Source organism: Myotis lucifugus, unplaced genomic scaffold (assembly GCF_000147115.1).
Source record: "Myotis lucifugus unplaced genomic scaffold, Myoluc2.0 scaffold_1, whole genome shotgun sequence".
Classification (NCBI taxonomy): domain Eukaryota; kingdom Metazoa; phylum Chordata; class Mammalia; order Chiroptera; family Vespertilionidae; genus Myotis; species Myotis lucifugus.
This window is the reverse complement of record NW_005871049.1, coordinates 20,662,169-20,683,923: the sequence shown is the minus strand read 5'-3', so window position 1 is coordinate 20,683,923 and position 21,755 is coordinate 20,662,169. Positions and strand designations below refer to the sequence as shown.

General features: G+C 41.9%; 1 protein-coding gene across 3 annotated transcripts in view; it reads left to right on the top strand.

The window, feature by feature from the left end:
- The window catches only part of TMEM154 (transmembrane protein 154), a 46,100-nt gene extending 28,236 nt beyond the window's left edge, over window positions 1–17,864 (top strand). The window contains exon 7 of one of the 3 annotated variants that reach the window (XM_023755145.1): window positions 17,642–17,864. In XM_023755145.1, coding sequence (XP_023610913.1) covers window positions 17,642–17,687 — 46 coding nt within the window. In that variant the 3' untranslated portion in view covers window positions 17,688–17,864. Of the gene's footprint in view, window positions 1–2,947; window positions 3,186–9,154; window positions 11,087–17,641 lie in introns of those variants that run through there. The other 2 variants (XM_014455956.2, XM_014455960.2) reach the window with 2 other exon arrangements.
- Window positions 17,865–21,755: the final 3,891 nt, after the last annotated feature.

The following is a 21,755-nucleotide window of genomic DNA, read 5'->3' as shown; positions in this document are numbered from 1 at the left end:
TGATAAGAGAATTGTCTGGTCAGGATGTGGGAAGCGCTCACAGGAAACAGGATTGACCGTTTCAGGCAGGGACCTGCTGCACAGAGCACTGCTGTGGTTTGGAAGGCACTGCACTGTTGGCAGAGGTGACTCGAGAAGACCAACAAGCAGAGAACTTGACTGAGCCCATGACTGAGACATTACAGTTCTGTCGGAATAAACAGAATAAACGTTCAGAGCAGGATAAATAGCACCCACCTTCGCTCCCTCCATGCTGACCAGAGGTCCTGTGCCAATCATTTTAAATGCCTCCTGAGTGTGGTCACTTACCATTGGGGCCCTAGGTCAGAGCATTGCAGGAAAAGACTGATTGTTGGATCAATCAGATGTTTGTCTTTTGGAACCTTAATCTGCACCTTCCCCTAAACCTTACCGAAGAAGTCACTATTCTATATCTGTCCCCACAACAAACCACCACAATCTTTCTTAGGCGACCTCTGCTCTGATACAGAGGTCTATATATCTTATCGCAGATGTTACCTGTTGTTACCTCACCAGGTATTTGCATGTTAAAATGTATTGCTGCTTCAGAAAATATTCTGTCTTATCTAAATGAGACACCAGATATTAATAAACAGATAAGAGAAAAAATGCCCTATGTAATACTCTTTGTAATACTTTAAGCAATAAAAAAAAAATGCTAGGGGGAGTATCACAAAGGACATTACAAAGGAGTATTTCCCCTGCATTTTTATTTTACCTAAAAGTGGGCCACTAAGTATGTCCAGTATAGGGCTCAAGTCATTACCCCCCAAATTCCCCATTGGCTTTTACCAACATGAGTCACCTTTCCTCTACCATTTAAGCAGTTACAGGTGACTCTAATGCTTCAGAAAGTATATCATAGTCACTGAGGCTTGACCTCAGTGGAAAACACACTTCCCCATCCTCCTGCTAATGATGACTTCTAGAGTCTGTTTGCAGAGTTCAGCCCTTCTTGATGCTGGAAAGTCAGCCTGACATAGCAGCTCTGTTATATATTGTCTTTTGTGCTTTTGGGAAAAGGGAGTCCATCTGGTCACCATCCTAAACTTAATGTGTCACACTGTGTGCAGAAACTTCGACCCTTCAACCTTCTCTTGTTAGGGTTCATACTCTCAGGTCTTTCTGAACTTTTCCCACATATCCCATTGGCCTGCCCTGTCCTCATTGCAGGGACATTTCCCCCTGGGCTGTGGAATTTAAAAGTTTGCATAGGATTTAAATAAGGGCCAGAGATGTACAAAGTATATGGGAAATTTATATTATGGTTTTCATGTTTCTAAAAATTTCAATAGGAAAAGACAAAGGAATTGTAGGGGAGGCAGAGTTCTAGATTCTCATTTCTCCCATTATCACCTTCTACTGCAAGTCATACTTGTTATGTGCCAGGCATTGTCTGAGGTATTGGGAACAGTGTCAGTGGAATAGTGTCCAAGGGGTGGGGCTGGTTGGTGGGAGAGGTCTGCCTTAGAGTTGGAGAGATTTCATCACTGACATTGTTAAGCATTGCCAGCTCATGGTGATAACAAAGAACAGACCCAATGAGTTGGTTTCATTGTTGTTTAAATTTTCTAAAGAATGCACTCCCTCATTGTCTACCCTACCCTCACAACACCTTCCCGAGTGCCACTAGATAGTGATAAAAGCAAGAAAGGTAGAATCCTTTTTATTTTGGTGCCTATAGGCTAGCCAGCCTCTTCCTTCTTCCCAAGGCCTTTATATTTAGATAATTTCCTGAAAGCTTGGTGTTTTTATCTCTGCAAGCTTAGGTGAACAACCATAGAAAAGAAATTGCAAATATTAGCCAAGTGCCCATCTTCTTTCCCTGTATGCCTGTTGGCCACAGTAACATCATCTATATATATAAAAAGCCAGCGACCAGAACACTGTAACAACCGGAACGACTGGTCGCTATGATGCCCACTGCAGCCAGTGAACCGGCCTGATCAGGGGGTGGAGCCAGCTGGCCAAACTCCCACAGCCCCTCCCCCCAGCCGGCCTGGCCCTGATCGGCCCCGATCAGGGTGGGCTGGCTGGCCAACCTCCCGCTGTCTCCTCCTGGTCCTGATCCACCGACTGGGGCTGGGCCAGCTGGACACAACCTGTGCATGAATTCATGCACTGGGCCTCTAGTTGGAAAAGATTAGGGGGAAAATTAGATTAGGTACCCTCCAAGTGGATTTATAATTTTGTAAGTACAGTAATAACAACAAGACATTTGTATAGATAGCATTTTCTATATGTCCAATGCTTAGGTGTTTTTTGTTGTTGTTGTTTTTTGTTGTTGTTGTTAATCCTCACCCAAGGATATATTTTCCATTGATTTTTAGGGAGAGTGAAAGGTGGGGAGAGATAGGGAGAGAGAGAGAGAGAGACATGGATGTGAGAGAGACACATGGATTTGTTGTCTCCCACACATGTCCCAAGAGGGGCCTGGACTAGAACCTGCAACCCAGATATGTGCCCTTGATCAGGAATTGAACCTGAAACCCTTCAGCCAATGCTCTAACCACTGAGTAGCATAGCTCAAGGCAAGATAACTATTGTTTATTGATTCATGTCTGAATGCAATGACATTAGAAAAATCAATCACTTCAATATTTTTCAGAGAAATCCAGGTTAGTTTAATATATATTTTTTATTTCTTCCTGTTTCTTCCCTTCTCTTTGTCTTTTTTTTTTTTTTTTTGAGAAAGTACAATTGTTGATGTAATTTTTCAAAATACATTTATTGAGCACCTAATATGTGTCTGGCACTGTCTACATCATGCCAAGACAACCAGTTAAAAATGAAATAATTCATCTGCATAAACCTGCAACTCAGAGAGGTTAATTGACTTGGCCAAGTTTACACAATCAGTTTATGATAAAGGTTAATCTAGAGAAGAGTTTCTTTTAAAACTGCATTTTTCCTTTTCTTTTATTAGTTAAAATAAGAGATATTCCATAAATTAAAAGACAAATTGGAGACAAAAAACAACAATAACCCTTAGCAGCAAGAAAGCCAGCCACCATGAAACTAATACATGAAAGAATTTGGCAGATGATGTTCATCATGTAGTGCAGTCGTTGACAAGACCTGAACCATTAATTGCAAGACAACAGGCTTTTTGCATGAACTGTTTCGGCCTCTCCACTCAAGTAAATCTCTGTGGCCACTTCCAATTATTTTCTTCGTTTATGATCTCTTTTCTCTTTTCCTCTCTAGTCCATCAAAAGTCATAAGTCAAGAAGGATTGAATATTAAGTGTATTAAGTGCCAACTGGCTTCCCTTAAATCTAAGCTAAGTATTATGAGGGATACAATGGGACAGTTTACAATCCTACAAGATGATAACCTCAAGGAACACTGTTAAAATGCAGGTGTGTGGGGAGGGGGGTGGGAAGATGTACTAAATTTAACAAACCACAGCATTGCTTGAATAGTGGCCCAGAATAAGTCTACACTATGAGCATGATCTATGTGCTCTGGACTAACTCTAGGCCTGACTCTGATGTTAGCCAGATGCATGACCTCTGTAATTTCACCCAGACCAGGCCTCTTTCGGGAAGGAGAAGGGACATTATATTGATGCAGAGAAAGGGAGCATGATCTAATTGTTACGTGACTTTGTGCTAAACGGAACTCCGCACTTTCCAAAAACCAAGTTAGAGAGCATCATATCGCAAGAAAGGTTTAGCGTAGGTTTATTGTCATCTTCGGAGAGAGGGGAACATTAACTGTGGTCATAAAGAGGGATTGTTACACGATAAACTGATCAGAACAAAGATGGCTTATCTGATCCTGACGGCAACAAAGGGGCAGTTATGAAACAAGGTGTCAGAGCTGCATCTGTCCTCATTTAACTGGTAGCGTTCTAATTAAGTGCTTTCTTAAAAATAATTAGATGATGCTTTTTAACCATTCAATTTGTTTTTCTAGTTTGTAGGCTTGTTACTACACAGGCTTTGGGGAAAGCTGTCCCATATGCTTAAAATATCTATATACACTCCAAGAAAAATTACTCACTAATGTTACCGTCATAAATAAGTTACTAAGACCTAACCAATTAACATCAAGGCAAGCAATAGAGGTCTGAAGCAAGATCACTTATTTTATTTGTTGCAATTCTGGGGCAGCTTGCCAAGATATTTTTAACAGGGAACTCTAGAATCTGCCAGAGTTTAAAACGTCTGGGCTTATTTGATTATTTCACAGAGATGATAAATAGCCTCAAAGACAGCAGGAAGCACATCTAACTAAATGAAGGAATGCGTGAGAGGGAGAATGCCTCCAGGCTCAGATGGCAGGCCAGATCCCAGGTTCTTGACTTACTAACAGGCTGTGGAGCCACTGCTGAAAGTTTGCATGTGAGAGTTGCGACACTGGGAATGACACGATGCCCCACAGCTGAAGCAACTTGTACCCACATTGGGACTGTCCCATGTCATGGGGTCTGTCACATTGCTCAGGGTTCGCAGAGCTGTAGTAGGAAGCGCCATGCGTGAGCTCCTGAGCTCTTTGGTGCTTTACGTGAGTGAGTTCTGGTTGGTGGGCAGTGTCACACACTAAGCCTTCAAAATGCTTGTAGAGTGTTCTAAAGAAACCACATTTAAGCACATTCTGGTCAGAAATCGAAAGATTGTTCCAGAAGATGGTTTCTTAAAGCCTTTGGATATTTGGAGCAATGTTCCAGCTCCTGTTTCACAGACAAATATTTGCTATTGTAGAATCTTCAAAATAAGAATAGCATGCAATCTATGGCCATACCACCCCAAACACACCCCATCTTGTTTGATCTCTGAAGCTAAGCAGGGTCGGGCCTGGTTAAAACTTGGATAGGAGACTACCTGGGAATACCAAGTGCTATCGCTTAAAAACGAATAATAATAACGTGCATTCAAGTGCCTGTATGTTAGGCTTGGGGTATAGTACTTTACCTACATTTTCTCATATATTCTTTTTCTTAAAATTTATCTTTATTGTTGAAAGTATTACAGATGTCCCCGTTTTTCCCCCTTTGACCCTCTCCACCCCACATCCCTCTCCCTTCAACCAGGCCTTCACCACACTATTGCCTGTGTTCATAGATTATGCATATAATATATACATATAAATTCTTTGGTTAATCTCTTCCCTCTACGCGCCCCCCCCCCCCACCCCTTCCCTCTGAGAGTCTCATTTATTCTTTACAACAACCCTATAAGATACATGGTATTATTAGGTATGTTTTGCAGATGAGATGAGAACAGAAAACTGAGGCTAAGAAAGGCTAACTTGCCCAAGGTCACACAACAAGGAAGTGGCTGAGCCCTGGTTCAAGATCCAGCCATCGGATCCTGTGCTCTATCTACTAGGCTAAAAAGCCACTGTTAGCACATTCAGCATTCATACTACCATAAAAGCAACACAAGATGTGAAATACCCAGGCATAAAGATAACCAAAAAATGCATGGGATAACATAAAAAGAAATTGTTCAAATTTTAATTAAAAATTGTTAAATAAATGGAGAGACATATTGTGTTTCTGAGTGAAAGGATTTTCATTTTAAAATTTTATCATTTTAAAATCAACCCTGTCTCTTAAAGATCCCAATGAACATTTGATCTGGAAGAATCACTGTGTGTAAATAGCCAGGACAATTCTAAAAGAAGGAAAAAGTAATTGTGAGATAGTGGGGAGGGGCCAGGATTTGCAGGGAACATGCTCCAATAATTACAGCTATGTACACACAGACCCAAATAAGAATTATTCATGGAATCGAATTTAATAACAATAAAATAGCCTCAAGTATATGTAAACCTCTAATAGATTATAAATGTAGTATTTCACAGCAAGTGGATAATTTAATAAATAGTCTTCAGACAACTAACATTTGAAGGGGAAACTTAAAGCCCTACCTCACACTTTATTTATTTTTAATATATTTTTATTGATTTCAGAGAGGAAGGGAGAGGGAGAGAGAGATAGAAACGTCAATGATGAGAGAGAATCATTGATTGGCTGCCTCCTGCATGCCTCACACTGGGGATCGAGCCCGCAACCCAGGCATGTGCCCTTGACCAGAATCGAACCTGGACCCTTCAGTCTGTGGGCCGATGCTCTATCCACCGAGCCAAACCAGCTAGGGCCCTACCTCACACTTTAAATAGACCCCAGATAAATTTCAATATTAAAGATAAAGAAAAAAATATAGAAAAATTATAGGTAAATATCATTATAATTTTAAGATAGAGACTAGTTTCAAAGCATGACACAAAATCAAAAACCATATCAGGAAATGATAGCCTTAACTACATTAAAAACTCAAATTTTCTGTACTTTAAAAACCACTGTATATAAAATTAGAAGGAAAATGACAAACTGGAGAAAAGTGCTTGTTCATGATGAACAAAAATATTATTATTAATACACAAACTAATAAAAAAGAGAATTGATCCATTTTAAATATGAGCAAAGTATCAATAAGCAATTCAGAAAAAGAAATTAAATGACCAACAGAGCTTTGAAAAAAATGTTTATTCTTTCTAGAAATAAATAATAATGAAAGAAAAACTAAAGGTAAATACCATACTATTTTCACCTATTAGATTTACCAAAACAGTAAAAATAATAAAATCCAGTATTGGAGAGGATGTGGGGGAAAGCATATTTCCCTAAAGAAAGTGTTGAGAAAAGGTAAATCATACAGCAGGCTAGTCAAGCTTTAAAATTGCAAATATTTTAAACTAGCAATTCTTCTTCTAGATATTTATGCAAAGCTTAATAATTAGAAGTGTGCGGCAATTTTATAATAAATAAAAACTAAAAATTGGAAAAAGCCAAAATGTTTAACAATAAACTTATGGGTTTAAAAAAACATATTTGGGGGTCTAGTGATAATGGAATTCTCTGTAGCCACTAAAAAGATATTTTATATTTACTAGCAAGAAAAGATGCCTACATGTGAATCAGAGTGAGGAAAACAGATTATCACACACTATGCACAATATGATCCCATTTTTGTACAAAAAGAACATATATCATTATCACAGAAAAAAGTTTGGAAGAGTAAATAGCAAAATGTAAGTTTGGAAGAGTAAATAGCAAAATGTTAAGTGTAGTGAGCTTTTTAATATTTTTGTTTTGCTTATTTGTACTTTCTATTTTTTCAACTATGAATATGGATTTGTGTTATCCTATCAATTAGAAGAGTAATATGCAAATTGACCATCACTCCAACACACAAGATGGCATCTCCTTAGTCAAAGATGGCCAGCAGGGGAGGGCAGTTGTGGGCGATCAGGCCAGAAGAGGAGGGCAGTTGCGGGTGACCAGGCCAGCAGGGGAGGACAGTTGGGGGGGACCCAGGCCTGAAGGGGAGAGCAGTTGTGGGGGACCAGGAAGGCAAGGGAGGGCAGTTGGAGGTGACCAGGCCTGCAGGGGAGGGTAGTTGGGGGCAACCAGGCCTGCAGGGGAGGACAGTTGGGAGCGAACAGGCTGAGCTGAGGGACACCCCCACCCCTGCATGAATTTTGTGCACCAGGCCTCTAGTATAATTAATATCACTTCTATTATAACTGCTGGACATGGCTCAGTGTTGTGCTCATTCCTAGCCAGCTTTGTCATACGCTCAGCTTAGAGCAGCAGAAATTTTAAGGTAAACAAAAGGAAAACATGCAACTGAGAGACTCATCTGTGGAGATGAACTCTGGATTTTAGAAATCTTATCTTGCTACCACCAATTTCCAAGAAATGAAACTTTTTGGTCCAGTTTAGGAGTTGCTCAGGGTAATCTAAGTGAAGTGCATTATTACATCTACTCTTCAGATTTAAAAAGATAAAAAAAACCTGGCTGGTTTGGCTCAATGATTAGAGCCTTGGCCCTTGGACTGAAGGGTCTCGGGTTCGATTCTTGGTCAAGGGCATGTACCTTGTTGCAGGTTTAATCCCCAGTCCCTGGTCAGGGTGAGGGAGACAGCCAGTAAATGTCTCTCTCACATCGATGTTTCTCTCTCTCTCTCCTTCCTACCCCCTCCTCCCTCCCTCCCTCCCACGCTCTCTCTAAAAATCAATGGAAAAAATACCCTTGGGTGAGAATTAGGGGAAAAAAAGGTCTTAATTTTCAATTAGGTTTCACTTTAAATAAGTTTTGCTACAGAAGTTGTCCTTTTGACAATGTCTGCCTTCCCCCTTCTTTCCCATTGATCATCCCTCCTTATCACAACCTCTTCCCCATCCTCATAACATAAACACACACACACAATGTTTCCCTCCTTTTTTGTGGATCTACCTATCAAGTTGCTTCAGAGTCCTTTTCGGAACACGGGGTGTTTCACGGAGCAGGAGAGCACCGGAGCAGGAGTCAGAAGAACAATCTATTGCAGACTACATATGCCTATAAACTAAGGAGACACGAGGTCATGTTGATTATTCTCATTCAGGCACTTCCTTGGAGACAGAGGTCGCTTCAAGTTCAGATGTGCTAGGATGTGAGTGAAGGGACACCAAAGTACAGAGAGATGTGGAGGAGAGGTAGCGTGGCCTGCCTTCGAGGAGACTTGAATGGTGGCTTGGTCCTACTGGGGAAAAGCCAGGTATGTGGCAGAGATAGCCACGCTAGAAACAAAGCACCAGTTAGCCAGCCAGCATGGTCATGTCCAAATACCACATCCATAATTAATGTCAACTCACACCCCTGGGTGCCTGATGATCGGATTCTAAAGGACACCGAGAGGGCACCTCCAGATCCTGTGGATATGAACAAAATGGGCTTGGGGGGTAGGGGAAATCCTGCCAGGGCCACAAACTCAGGGAAAACAACACATGGAAATTTTTTTAAAAGGAAAAAAAAAAGGCAATTGGCATTTATGCATAGAGAATGGGATTAGATTTAATTAAAAGGGGAACCCCTGACTCCATCTGGTTCTCTCCACGTCAGCACCAGGGAAGGATATTAGAGCAACAGTTAGGGATTATTTCTTGGCCTTCATGAGTTTTCTTCTCGGATCAACTAAAATATCCTAATTGACTTTTGTTTTAGAAATTGTAAACTGAAGGCTGTTGGCTTGCTGACTGTTTATGCTCTCATGAGTCACCTCCATGGTGAAGTGACCAGCTCTGGGTAGCTTCTTGGAAAGACACGACTGTTCTGTGTTGTTGTTTTTTTTGCAGTGATAATGAATCTTAACACTGAATGGTGCTAATGTTCTCCAAGAGGAGCAGCCCGGGGGGAGCCCGCTGGGCCTGCCAACAGAGGATGAAGAGGATACAGGTTTAATTAATTTCAAATCAACATAGACACAAGAACCTTCTGCTGCTTCTCCCAACGCCCACTCTTCCGAAGGATGGCATCACCTGTACTTGGAAGAATGTGCTATTGAGAAGTCCGAGGAAAAGGCCTGGCTGACATCCATCGCCGAGGGTGGAGGAGCCATACGATACATTCGCCTCTAATCAAAGGGTGTTCCCTCCTCTCAGCCAACCTCTCATGGACTGCATTCACTCTGGCCATGCTCTCTGCGTCCTTGTTACCTTTCTGCTTCATTCCTCAGGGTTTAAATCAGGCAGCTGTTTTATCTGTTTCCTTCTGGGTCACACTGTTACCTAATTAGCTTTGGATAATTTCCTCTGATTAGTCAAGTGGTAGGTCAACTGCATTCAGCAGGAAGGTTTCTCAAGGCGAGTGTCTCACGCTCGGAGAAGACAGCAAACAAAGCAGGTGTTTTACTGTCTACACTATCCCAGGAGGTTGGTAAACTGGCTTCTACCTGTCAGGAGGATACAGCGAGAGTCCACAGTCTTGAGATGTTGTTTGGTGACCTGTGGACCCACGTCAGCTAGATCACGTCACTCTTGGGAACTTCTCAGAGGCATGGGAATCTTCGATGGAAGAGCAAACGTTTTCTTTCTCAGCTAAAATCCTCTACTTTGTCCTCAAAGCTCATTTTTAAAAAAATATATTTTATTGATTTTTCACAGAGAGGAAGGGAGAGGGATAGAGAGCTAGAAACATCGATGAGAGAGAAACATCGATCAGCTGCCTCCTGCACACTCCCACTGGGGATGTGCCCACAACCAAGGTACATGCCCTTGACTGGAATCGAACCTGGGATCTTTCAGTCCGCAGGGCAATGCTCTATCCACTGAGCCAAACCAGTCAGGGCCCAAAGCTCATTTTTGTTCTCACTACAGCTCCCTTGCATGTAGTATATAGGTAGGGTGAGTGGGTGGTGGGGTCATCTGCCACCTTTGTATGTCTCTGAGATCTTTAAGGTCACTTGAAACAAGCAAAACGGGAATAGCAAATATCTGTGGCCAATGTCACTTATCTCACTCGGTGTTGGGACACGCTTCATGTCCTCTCATCTCAGCTTTCCAGGAAGTCACTATCAGCCTGTCAGAGATGACATTCTGCGTGATTTCTACGTGGTATTTGTTGACATCCTCGCGCTAGAGGAAATGGCACAAAATGAAGAAGGGCCTGTTTATCACTCCCACTCATGTACTATCAATCTCCAGTTAATCCTTAATTTTCAAATTCTGACCTTTAAAGCAATCTAGCAAATGAGGAGTCCTCAGGTCATCTACGCCACCTGATATTTTATTCCAGGAAAGAAACAAAGAATAAAAGCTTTGTTTATTTTCCTGCTTCCCATATACACTGAGGGGAGATAAGGTTCACCAAACATCTACTGCTGAATCTGGGGCCTTGTGTTTGAAAGGCTGCGTTAACGCATAACAAAACCCGGACCCTCCTCCCTGTCAGAATCCCTTACCTAGTATGTGCCTTCTGAACTATGCCCTTACCTTTAAAGGCAGGCTTCCAAATCAAGGAGGTCTTGCCCCACAGTGAACAATAGAACTGTCTGGCTGTGTTTAACCACCGCTATTCTGCTATCCTGGCACTGCACAGAGCTCTGGCAAAAGACGGTCTTCGTGGTATCTAACTTCAACAGATTTATCTGTCATATTCTCTTTGGGACATCCTAATATGGCATTTTTTGTTTGTTTCCACTGCTGTTTTACATATTCATGTTCAACTTGTGGTCCACAACTTGTGATTCTCAGATAGTTATGCCAACATTGCCACTTTCTGAATCACCATTTCTGCCTATTTTGGTTATTTTCAGTCTGTTTCTCATCAATGTGTGACTCTCAGAAGAGTCTCAGTTCTTTCTCTAAGTAGCTAAGATTTTTGCTGAACACTTTGACCTGTAAATTTCACCCAACTCAATCGGATAACGGACTTTAGAAGTTTTGAGAAGTATAAGGGTCTTGGAATCTTACTTTGATGAGATTCGATGAAGCAATATTTTTATGATCTTTTAAAAATATTCTCATTCACTATTTAAAATAACTTCAAATTCTAGAAGAAGCCAACTTCAGCAACATGCCATTGAGTTTATATCTGAAAAATGTACTAACCTCTATAATTGCACAGTGTATATGTTTAAAAATATAGTTAATTCTGGCAAGATATATGAAATTAGTATGGGTCAAACAGTCAAGGGTCAGTTCCAGCATCCTGTGTCTTTTTTTTTATTACCATCCAATTAATAGGTATCATAGGTTTATGTCAAGAAATGTCAAGAAATTTTAAACCCAAATTTAATTTTATATTTCAGATTATTGTTTGTGAAAGTCTCATTAATTTGCCCCCAATTGGGTAGCCAATCAGAAGAAAATCTGACTAGAATATTTTAGAGATATATATATATATATATTTTATTGCATTTTTGTACATTTTAAGCACACTAGGTTAATAACATTGCCTCGTTGAACTCCTAAGGAAACTTGTTGGGTTTTGTTTGTTTGTTTGTTTTAGGAAACTTGTTGTGTTGTTGTTTTTTAAATCCTCACTCGAGGATATTTTTCCATTGATTTTTAGAGTGAGTGGAAGAGAGAGGGAAAGACAGAGAAACATCGATGTGAGAGAAACACATCGATTGGTTGCCTCCTGCATGAACCCCGACCAGTGCCCGCAACTGAGATACATGCCCTTGACCAGAATCAAACCTGGGACCCTTCGGTCCCAGGCCGAAGCTCCATCCACTGAGCCAAACTGGCCATGGCAGGAAACTTGTTTTAATGAGTATGTAAAAGTGTCTACCTTCACCCAGTGATGTGACCTCTCTAAGAAGGTCATTGTCATTCCAAACACGAGCACACAGCATTGGATCAACCTTGACATCCATGAAGTGACAGATACTTCCACTGACACCCTCACAGCTCTAGCAATGGAAACGGGTGCTTTAAAAAATACTTTTACCTACTCATTTATTTTGGTTGTTTAAACTATCAGTTTGCACCAGCTCAGAAAGAAGGCCCTTTGTTGAGTAAACATAAAATGGAAACTGTGGTTTCAACTTCTGTCAGGATTAGTACAAATTCTGAATATAGTGGAGTGACAAGACATGGTTTTACACTGGGAAGACACTGCTAAAATTCTCAGTGTGGGTAAAAGATTGAATTAAAAAAAAATTTAAATTACACATGGCACTTTTTCACACTCAGAAGACACTCTGGGTGAATTCTGGGGTTTCCATTTAGCATCTATTGTAGACAGTCCAGAGTAGCTTCACTCATAGATTACATTATTTGGCTCTTACAATAACCAGAAGAGTCACTGTATATTAGTGAGCAATGGAATTAGTCAAATTGGTTATTAATAGTGTCAAAACCAAATGACCTATTATTGTTATTATTATTTTGAGCAGTTCTTTGACTTTGCCTTTGTCTTATCTAGCACCAAAATTTTATTTTCCTCTTAGTCCTTTCGAAGGTGGTTATTTGTAGATACCTAGTGGCTTTTTTTGTTTCGTTTGTTTTTTGCCCTGTTACCTTTTATAAATAACATGTTCATGAGATAGCAATCCATACAATTATATAAAATAAAACTTTTTTTTACCAACTCCATAGATGCTTTCATCTCTTTTTGAAATGATATTTTAAGAAGTTACATTCCTAAACCAACATGCTTATTATAACATCAATACTTTAATTTCAGTTCTGTACAAGATTATAAATATAATGTTGAAATGATATTTTAAGAAGTTACATTCCTAAACCAACATGCTTATTATAACATCAATACTTTAATTTCAGTTCTGTACAAGATTATAAATATAATGTTGAACTATTTGAGACAACCCACAGTGGATGGGTTCTTTTTACAATTGAACTTCAGGTACAGAGGGACCCGTGAATCACACGCTGAGCTCACACCACATTATCATCATTGGCCTTTGGTGCTTTATAAGTAAGTAACTGGACATTTTACAAAAAGCATATTCCTCACATTTTTCACTTCTTTGGTCAGCATGAATGGACTAAATGAATGATATATGGATACTACAAACAGTAAGCAATCAATGAGAGTAATCATGTATTACTCTGACTTAGGTGAAACCCCTGAAATTATAACTAACATCAGGAACATGGGGAACTCTGTAAGTTTAATAAATGCCAGCTTTCAGAAAGAGCAGGGATTGTGGTTATTCAACAAGTTCAAAACTAATCTGGTAGATCAGTAATAATTTAGTATGTGTGCATCCTGCTTTTAAAGTTTAGCATGAGCCTGGCTGGTGTGGCTCAGTGGTTGAGCATCGATCTATGGAACAGGAGGTCACAGTTCAATTCCAGGTCAGGGCACATGCCCGGGTTGCAGGCTCAGAAGGTAGCCAATCAATGATTCTCTCTCATCATTGATGTTTCTATCTCTCTCTCCCTCTCTCTTCCTCTCTGAAATCAATAAAAATAAAGATAAATAAAGTTCAGTGAGAATAATGTAAAAAACAAACTCCACTATATTAGACTTCCTCATTTTACAAGCATGTAAAGTATTTCCTCAGGAGATCAGTAAGATCATCAGATGTTGTGTTTATCACTTGGCTTTTGTCCCAGCAACATAAAAATTCTACTTTGCAAGCCTCATCTAAGAAATGGTCCCATTGCTACTGATTAGAACTGATTTGCAAAACTATCAAAGTTTAAAGACTGATTGAGGCTCGAGGTTTTTTCCTCCTAACTTGCATGCTGAGAATAATATATATATAACAATATTTTTCCTCTATGACTTAGGGCTTTATTAATGTCGGGTATTCATATATATATTTATGTATAAATTATTTAATTCTCAGCTGCATGGTTTTTAATAAAAATAAATAAGTGCATACATGTTTGTATGCTAAATTACTCATTTGGTAGTGATAGACTGAAAACTGTTTCTAAATTTAATCTATAATAATAAAAGCATAATATGCTAATTAGACTGGACAGCCGACGACCTTTCAGCCATCATTCTGGACATACTTCCAGATGAAGCCGCCATGACAAAGGCTGAGGTAGAGGCAGTTAGGGGCAATCAGGCAGGCAGGAAGAGTGGTTAGGGATTATCATGCAGGCAGGTGAACAGTTAGGGACAATCAGGCAGGCAGGTGGAGTGGTTAGGGGCAATCAGGCAGGCAGGCAAGCAGTTAGGGGCAATCAGGCAGGCAGGCGAGTGGGTTTTTTTTCCCATCTTTCTCTCTCTTTCTCTTTCTCTGCACCCTCTTATAATCTGGGACCACTGGCTCCTAACAGCTTGCCAGCCTGCCTGATCACCCATAACCACTCTGCCATATTATGCTTTTATTATTATAGATTAAATAATAATAATATTATCACAGCATGCAGATAATATGAAGATTTCCTTGACCAAGGATGCATTCTTGGAGGTCATAAAAGCTAGTCAGCACATTGACAAAGAATGGGTAAGAAATATTGCTCCTCATGGCTCCAACTAAAGAAAAACCTGGCTAATTGTGACATTAATATGCCTCTGGGTCTGCTGCAGTGTGTATTTCCTTTCCTGTTTTAACTGGAACAAGTAAGTGACCAATGTGGTAGGTCAGATCAGCCTGGAGATCATAGCAGACAGTTATTTCACAGAGTTAGGGAAATGATACAAAGAGAGACCAATAATCTTGACCAGCATTTATTATGTATACCCATTAAGAATTAAGTCCAGGCTCTAATACTAGAAACACAAAATAAAATTGTTTTCAATGAGGCTGGCTTTTTCTCACACATGAGAGTACAGAGGTAAGCTGGTATGGCAAATCCATGGTCATCTGGGACCTGGGCTCCTGCGAACTCTCCCCCACCTCCATTAGTGCAGAGCTGCCTTCTTCGGGGTAGCCACATGATCCAAGATGCTTGCTCTAGCTTTGTAAGAAGGATAATATTTGTAAGAGCCTCCCAACTAGGTCAGCCATCCATACAATAAAACAACTCAGCCCATTCATTGGTCAACCTAGCTACAAGGCAGCAGAGAACTGTGGTTTCCATGGTTGGCACATCATCACACCCAACAACAAAGGTTCTGTTTCTCAAAGCAGTGAAAGAGTATTGGGTACCCGATGAGATAGCAATTCTGGCCATAAGGTGCTAAGCACTTAAAAATATGTCATCTCATTTTAATCTCCAGAATATACTTTGAAGGCAAGTTTAGGGAACTTGTAAACTTGTCCCATGTCTCCCCAAGGCTCTTACATCGCTATGATACACTGCCTCCCCAGTGATAAGCAATAGGAAAATATTTAAGAAGGTGTCTGTCATTGCCAAGGAGGCCTGAAAGTGGGCACAGCCTAAGATAAGTAGCAGAAGCTATAGGATGGCAGTGATAGCATGACCCCAGGGCCAGTGAAAATGATATATCATGTTGAAAAAAAGCCAGGGTTTGAATAGGGGTGGTAAGGAAAGACCTAGTTTTGGGACGTAGGTGCTGGTAAAAGGTTTGGTCACTGAGCAAAAAAATAAAAATAAAATTCCCATTTACTGGAGCTAAAGTCAACAAGATAGTAGTTGTACTCTTTAAAGTTGCAATCGAGAGGCATGCCCAGATACTCTCAAGAACAGGTGTTTAGTGCTAGAATTTGAAAGAATGTAAAGTAGCCTGAAATATCACCTCTTTCATAGCCATAGTCATGCTGCCTTTCAGAATAGCCAAGCCTAGCATGTAGGTAGGACTTGTGTGGAAGAGGAAAAGCAGCATGGTTTAGGATTCAGTCTGAGTTCAAGAGCCCACCTCTGGATGCATTCATACTTCCCCCCAAGAAAACTGGATTGGATTGGATTGGTGTTTTAGCCATCTATTGCTACCCAACAAACCACCTCAAAACTGAGTAGCTTGATGCAGCAACAGTCATATATGAGTCTGCGGTGTGGATGGGGTTTAGTGGGGGCTGGGGGATTTTGACTTTCAGATGGTTCACTCACATGGCTGGCAAGTTGGTGCTGGCTAATGGTTTAGAGCCCAGCAGGTCTGTGGGCCAGGGACCTTGGTTCCTATTACACAGAACTTCTTGGGCTTCTGTACAACATGGTAGCTAGGTTCCAAAAACAAGTATCCCAAGAGAACCAAGTGGAAGTGCATGGCATTTTTATAAGCTAGACTCAGAAGTCATAATCTGTTGTTTAAAACAGTCACAAATCTCAAGGGGGAGAAGACACAAAACCCACCATTCAATGGGAGGGACGTCAAGGTCACATTGTGAGAAGAGCAAGTGGATAGGAGATATGTTATAAGCATCTTTGGAAAATATAATCTGATAAAATTAGCATGAGCCCATACAATATGGAGGGAATATATTAGGCAATCTCACATCAAGTGTCCTTAGCAATATTTGAGCTCCTTTGAGTCCAGTGCCTGTGTGGCTATCTTGAGCCTGGACATACATTTCTGGTCCAATAATTTTTGGTAGGTGGAAGAATTGGTTTCACCTACTACATGAGGCAGATTCATGGCACAGAACAGGTGTGGGTGGGTCAGACACATATACATTTACTAGAGGCTCGGTGCACGGAATTTGTGCATGGCTGGGGGGTCCCCTCAGCCCAGCCTGCACCCTCTCCAATCTGGGACCCCTCAGGGGATGACAGACTGCCGGTTTAGGCCCAATCCCAGGGACATCCCTCTCACAATCTGGGACTGCTGGCTCCTAACTGATCACCTCCTGATCATCCCTAACTCCCCCCCATCCCCCGCCAGCCTGATCACCCCTAACCGCCTCTGCCTGCTGGCCTGATCACCCCCAACTGCGCCCCCCCCACCGGCCTGGTTGCCCCCAGTTGCCCCCGCTGCCGGCCTGGTCGCCTCATGCAGCCTGCTGTTCATTCATTTGGTCGTCCCTCACTAACCCCCCCTGCAGGCCTGGTCACCCCATGCAGCCTGCTGTTCGGTTGTCCGTCCGTTTGTTTCGGTCGTGGTGGCCCCTGGCTTTTTATATATTAGGATGGATACTCAGTACATAAGGTTATAATGGGACCTTATGCTCACACTCAGGTAGTGTGTGAACACCTTGAGAATAGAGATGAAAAAGACTTAGCACCTCTGTATCCTGAACAGTGTTTGGCACTAGTAGATGCTCAGTAATCATAGAAAAACCAATCACCTGCTGAGTTAAGAGTCACTGCATCACGCTTACTCAAGTATCTAATTAGTCTTCATTGTCAGTGAGAGCAGGACACAAATAGAGAATTGTTCATTTTCCATCACCATTTTCTCCCCAAGTTTCCCGATTTAATTATGTTTTTCTCACCTTACATCTAATGGATTCTGATATCATTTTTTTTATCCTTGTTTGAAATTGTCCTATTGTATGTGCATTCTATTTTTAGCCACCTTAAATTAATCTGGAAGGACACAGAGAACAATCATAATTGAACTAACAAGCAAGTAGAGGTGGAGGAGATAAAGTGGTTCTGATTGGAGGGTGAAGGAACACCTGGGAAGGAGCCCAGCAGATCATTAAAACCCTCTCAGCAACTCTTTCTTCCTCAGCTCTGGGCTTCTCTTCTTTGTTCTTTGGAGGGTCACGGAGAAAAGAAATACAAGCTTTATCAATAAAAAGTATAAATAATCTATTCTGGGAGATGATACAAGCACAAGATACAAAATATTTCTTCTCTGGGAAGGAAATTTCTCCATCTTGTTACAAGTGGTGCTGCTGACTTCCTACCTCACGTGGCTGTGCCTCTCTGTTCATATCCCACCCTGTGCCATCCCAGATGGGCCTCCATCCTCCCTCTTTGCTCACATTGCACAGCCTTCTGCCTTCAGGAATAGATCTGGGAAGCTGCCAAAGGAATTAATGTCGAGATTTGTTTTCTGAGTGGGGCCAGAGAGCTTAGTGGGCTGGGAGGAGTGGGGAGAATGTGAGGAAAAGGCCTTAGGGAATGCTCCGGTAAAACAGGAGAAACCAAGATTAGCTGTGAAGACCAGAAGTGCAGGAGAGGAGTCAAAATCTGAGATACAAAGTAGAGGTAAGGGTTAGACAGGAGCAGGCTAGAGAGTGTTGGGAGTGAGGTGAGGAGGATTCAGGTGATTTCCACAACGGAGCTGAGCTATCCAAAGTCTCCCTATATTGGCCACTGGATGCACAGAGAACGGTGGTCAGCCTGGCCTACCGGTGGAAAAGACACTAGATAACCACTACCCTCTCTTTGTCAGAGTAGCCCACCCTTCCTGTTAAGTTGGGAAACCCAGCTGCAGGGAGACAGCATGAATAACAGACCTGGGCTGGGACCCATGACTCCTCCCAGAGCTGTGGGCTGGGGGAGCTAAGTGAGTCACCTGAGGGAGAGGGCAAGCGCCTACATCTCTGGCCAGATCCACTGTAGGCAATACGAGGTGCGGACAAGGCAAGGTCCAACACTTTCCCTTAAGTAAGTAAAACAAAATTATCCTAAATAAATATGCTTCTCCTAATTTTCTCTCCTTTAACACAATGTTGGTGTGTTTGTTTAAATAAGACACTTGGTTCCAGTGAGAAGATGTCCAACTCAAACTAACCCAGACCAAAAGGAACTGTGCGCTCCTGCAACCGAACTGGACAAGGGCAGGAACTTGCTGCCCTCAGGGACAGCCAGACCAGGGACACGAGCACAATGAGGCTTCTTCCATTTTTTGTCTTTCCTCCACTCTGAGACCAACTTTCTCCGGAAGGCGGTAACTCTTGCAGCTAGCAGCTCCAGGGAGCTCATCTTTCTATCTTTGCCATCAGAGCAGAAGGGAATCTCTTTCCTTGAATCAAATTAAGAACTGTCTCCCAGAAAGAATTAGATTAGACAGTCTGGATTTTATGTCTAACCCTGTGAAAGCGGGTGTTGGGACTGAACGGGATTGACATTGTTTCTATGGCCACAGGTGTGTGGGGGTGAATGTGATTGGCTAGGTGGGTGGGTGGGTGTTTGATTAGTTGATTAGTTGGTTGGTTGTGGGAAGAGGATGTGGGGGGTGGGGGGTGGAGCAGGGAGCAGTTTATAAAGGGAACCAGTGTTATGACCAGACGCAGGCATTTGGGACCAGCCAAGCCCACAGTTATCCATCACTATATACATTCCTCTGTCCCATTCCCCTTATCAACATCCAGAGAGTCAGAACCTCAGAATGGGCCAGGTTCTCAGGATGGTGAACTTACTAATGCTTTTCATTTCCTTCTTGTGCATTTTTTATATTTTCTAAATGTTCTATCATTAATATGTATTACTTTTGCACTATATGTTAAATAATAGAGTAAGTTTTCATTAACTTTGGTTAAGAACCAAAACACAGAAAAATCCTAATTTTAGGGCTAATATTCTTGCAGCATAAATATCTTTTGAAACTTACTTGCAAACCTTCCATTGGAGGGTTTAAAAGGGTTAGCGAGAGAGGAAGCCAGTCAGAAACCTTGAATAGAGAAAATACTAGAGGGCCTCCCTGAAGATGCCACTGGGGCCCATCCATTCATTCAGCAAACATTTATCGAGTGCCCACTATGCACCAGGTGTTAACGATACAGAGGGGAGGTGGGGTAGCATAGAAAAGTTTGTAGCCCGTCAGCCACACCGGCTGAGTTTGGATGCTGGCTATGTGTCCCTGGGCAGGGTACCTAACCTCTCTGTGCCCTAGTTCCCTCACAAGATTTTTGGAAAAGCCACAGGATTTGATCCATGTGAATGCTCTGAGCAGTGCCTACTGTGTAATACGATTGTATAGAACTGTATGTCATGGTCTCTGCCCTTAGGTAGTTCCCAGTTCAGAGGCTGAAACAGTACAAACTGGACATCTGCAGAATAAGATGAAGGACCTGCCAGGTTCGTATTGTTAAGATATGAAGTTGTTGGGAGGCTCCTCTGCTGAACAGCTTGCAGGAAATTATCCTGCTCAGGACTCTGGCGCCATTTTCTAGGTCCTTAGGTCACAGTGGGCATACATGTGCCTTCTCACACAGTGAGAGTCCTAAATGGGGATGAGAGGATGATGACCAAGACTGTTATTGAGTACTTAGCATGCAACAGGTACTTGTCTAAATGCTCCATCAGAATTTACTCACTTAACTCTCTAGGTAGGTATATTATTACCCCATTTTACAGATAAAGAAACTGAGGCATAGGGAGATGAGGCAACTTGCTCATCATGGTAATACAGGTAGTCTGTTGTAGAGCTGGGATTTGAACCCAAGTAATCTGTTTCCAAAACTAGCCTTCATGTTACCAGGCCCACCATGTCGATATGCCATTTTCATCGACCACAAAGAAATCATACAAAGTGTGACCCTGAGTGCTATTTGCCCACATATTTGAGTGCATTTATTTGCTCCTTCAGTTGAGCCCCTTGCGCTAAGAAGGGCACAGTGGGAGTTGTCAGCTGCAGAACGGAAGCCAGGATCTTCCCATCAAGCTGTTTCGGGAGATAAGGAGTGTGCATGAATGCAGAGTAACAAGCTCCTGGTGAGAAGTAGCTACAGGGCTCAGACACAGAGGAGGAAAGATGAATAGGTTGGGGAGAACAGCAAAACCTCAGGGAGAGAGTTGACTTGGAGCAGAGTTCACTTTCTCCTCAACTTCTGTTCACCAGGCAACATAGTTTGATTGTTTGCATAAGACTGAGCTTAGTGTTGTAGGATAGTTTTAAAAGACAATAGTCAGATTCTGGCCTTAAAGAGCAGGAGGTTTTGACAAGCAGTCAGTCCCAGAACTTGACATTGCAGTTCCCAGGGAGAGCGTGAGGAAAGGCACAGAACCAGGGCAGTGCAGTACAGTGCAACTTGGCTGGGGCACAGGGGTATGAGGGAGAGTGGCAGGTGATGAAGGCTGCCCAGGAGGCCAGACGCCTTGAACTCTGGCTTGGGAAGCTGGATTTCATGTAGCAGGAAACAAGGAGCTCCTGAAGACTTTCAAAAATGGGAGCGAAATGATAACCCTCACCCCTCACCCTCCCTTCTCTTTGCGACAGTAAGTCCCACTCATCCTCAGCTCAGTCAAAGCCTTCCCCAGCCCCATTGTATGTTCTCAGTCTCTTTTCTTGCAGAACTTGCTGCCGTTGCAATTTTACGTGTGTTTGTGTGATTATCCAGCTAATGCCTCTCTTGATTATAAACTTCATGAGAACAGATAATGCCTGCCCTTGATTGTTAAGCATCATGAGAACAGAGAAATATCTGTTTGGCTTACCCTTGTAGCCTCAGCACCAATCATATCTTGAGATAACATGCCCTCAAATGTTAGATCAATGAATGGAGAATCCATAGGATTTGGTAACTGATGGAATAAGAGGAATGAATGCTAACACCGGGCTTTTGAACACTAACAACAGGAAAAGGGGTGTGGCCATTTACTGCAATAGGGTACATTGGAGAAATGGTTTTCTAGGATGATTATAAATCTGGTATTCTCTGTATTGATTCAGAGGTGCCAGGAGGTCATCAATTTGTCCAGCAGTTTGTAGCAAATTTCACTTTACAATCTA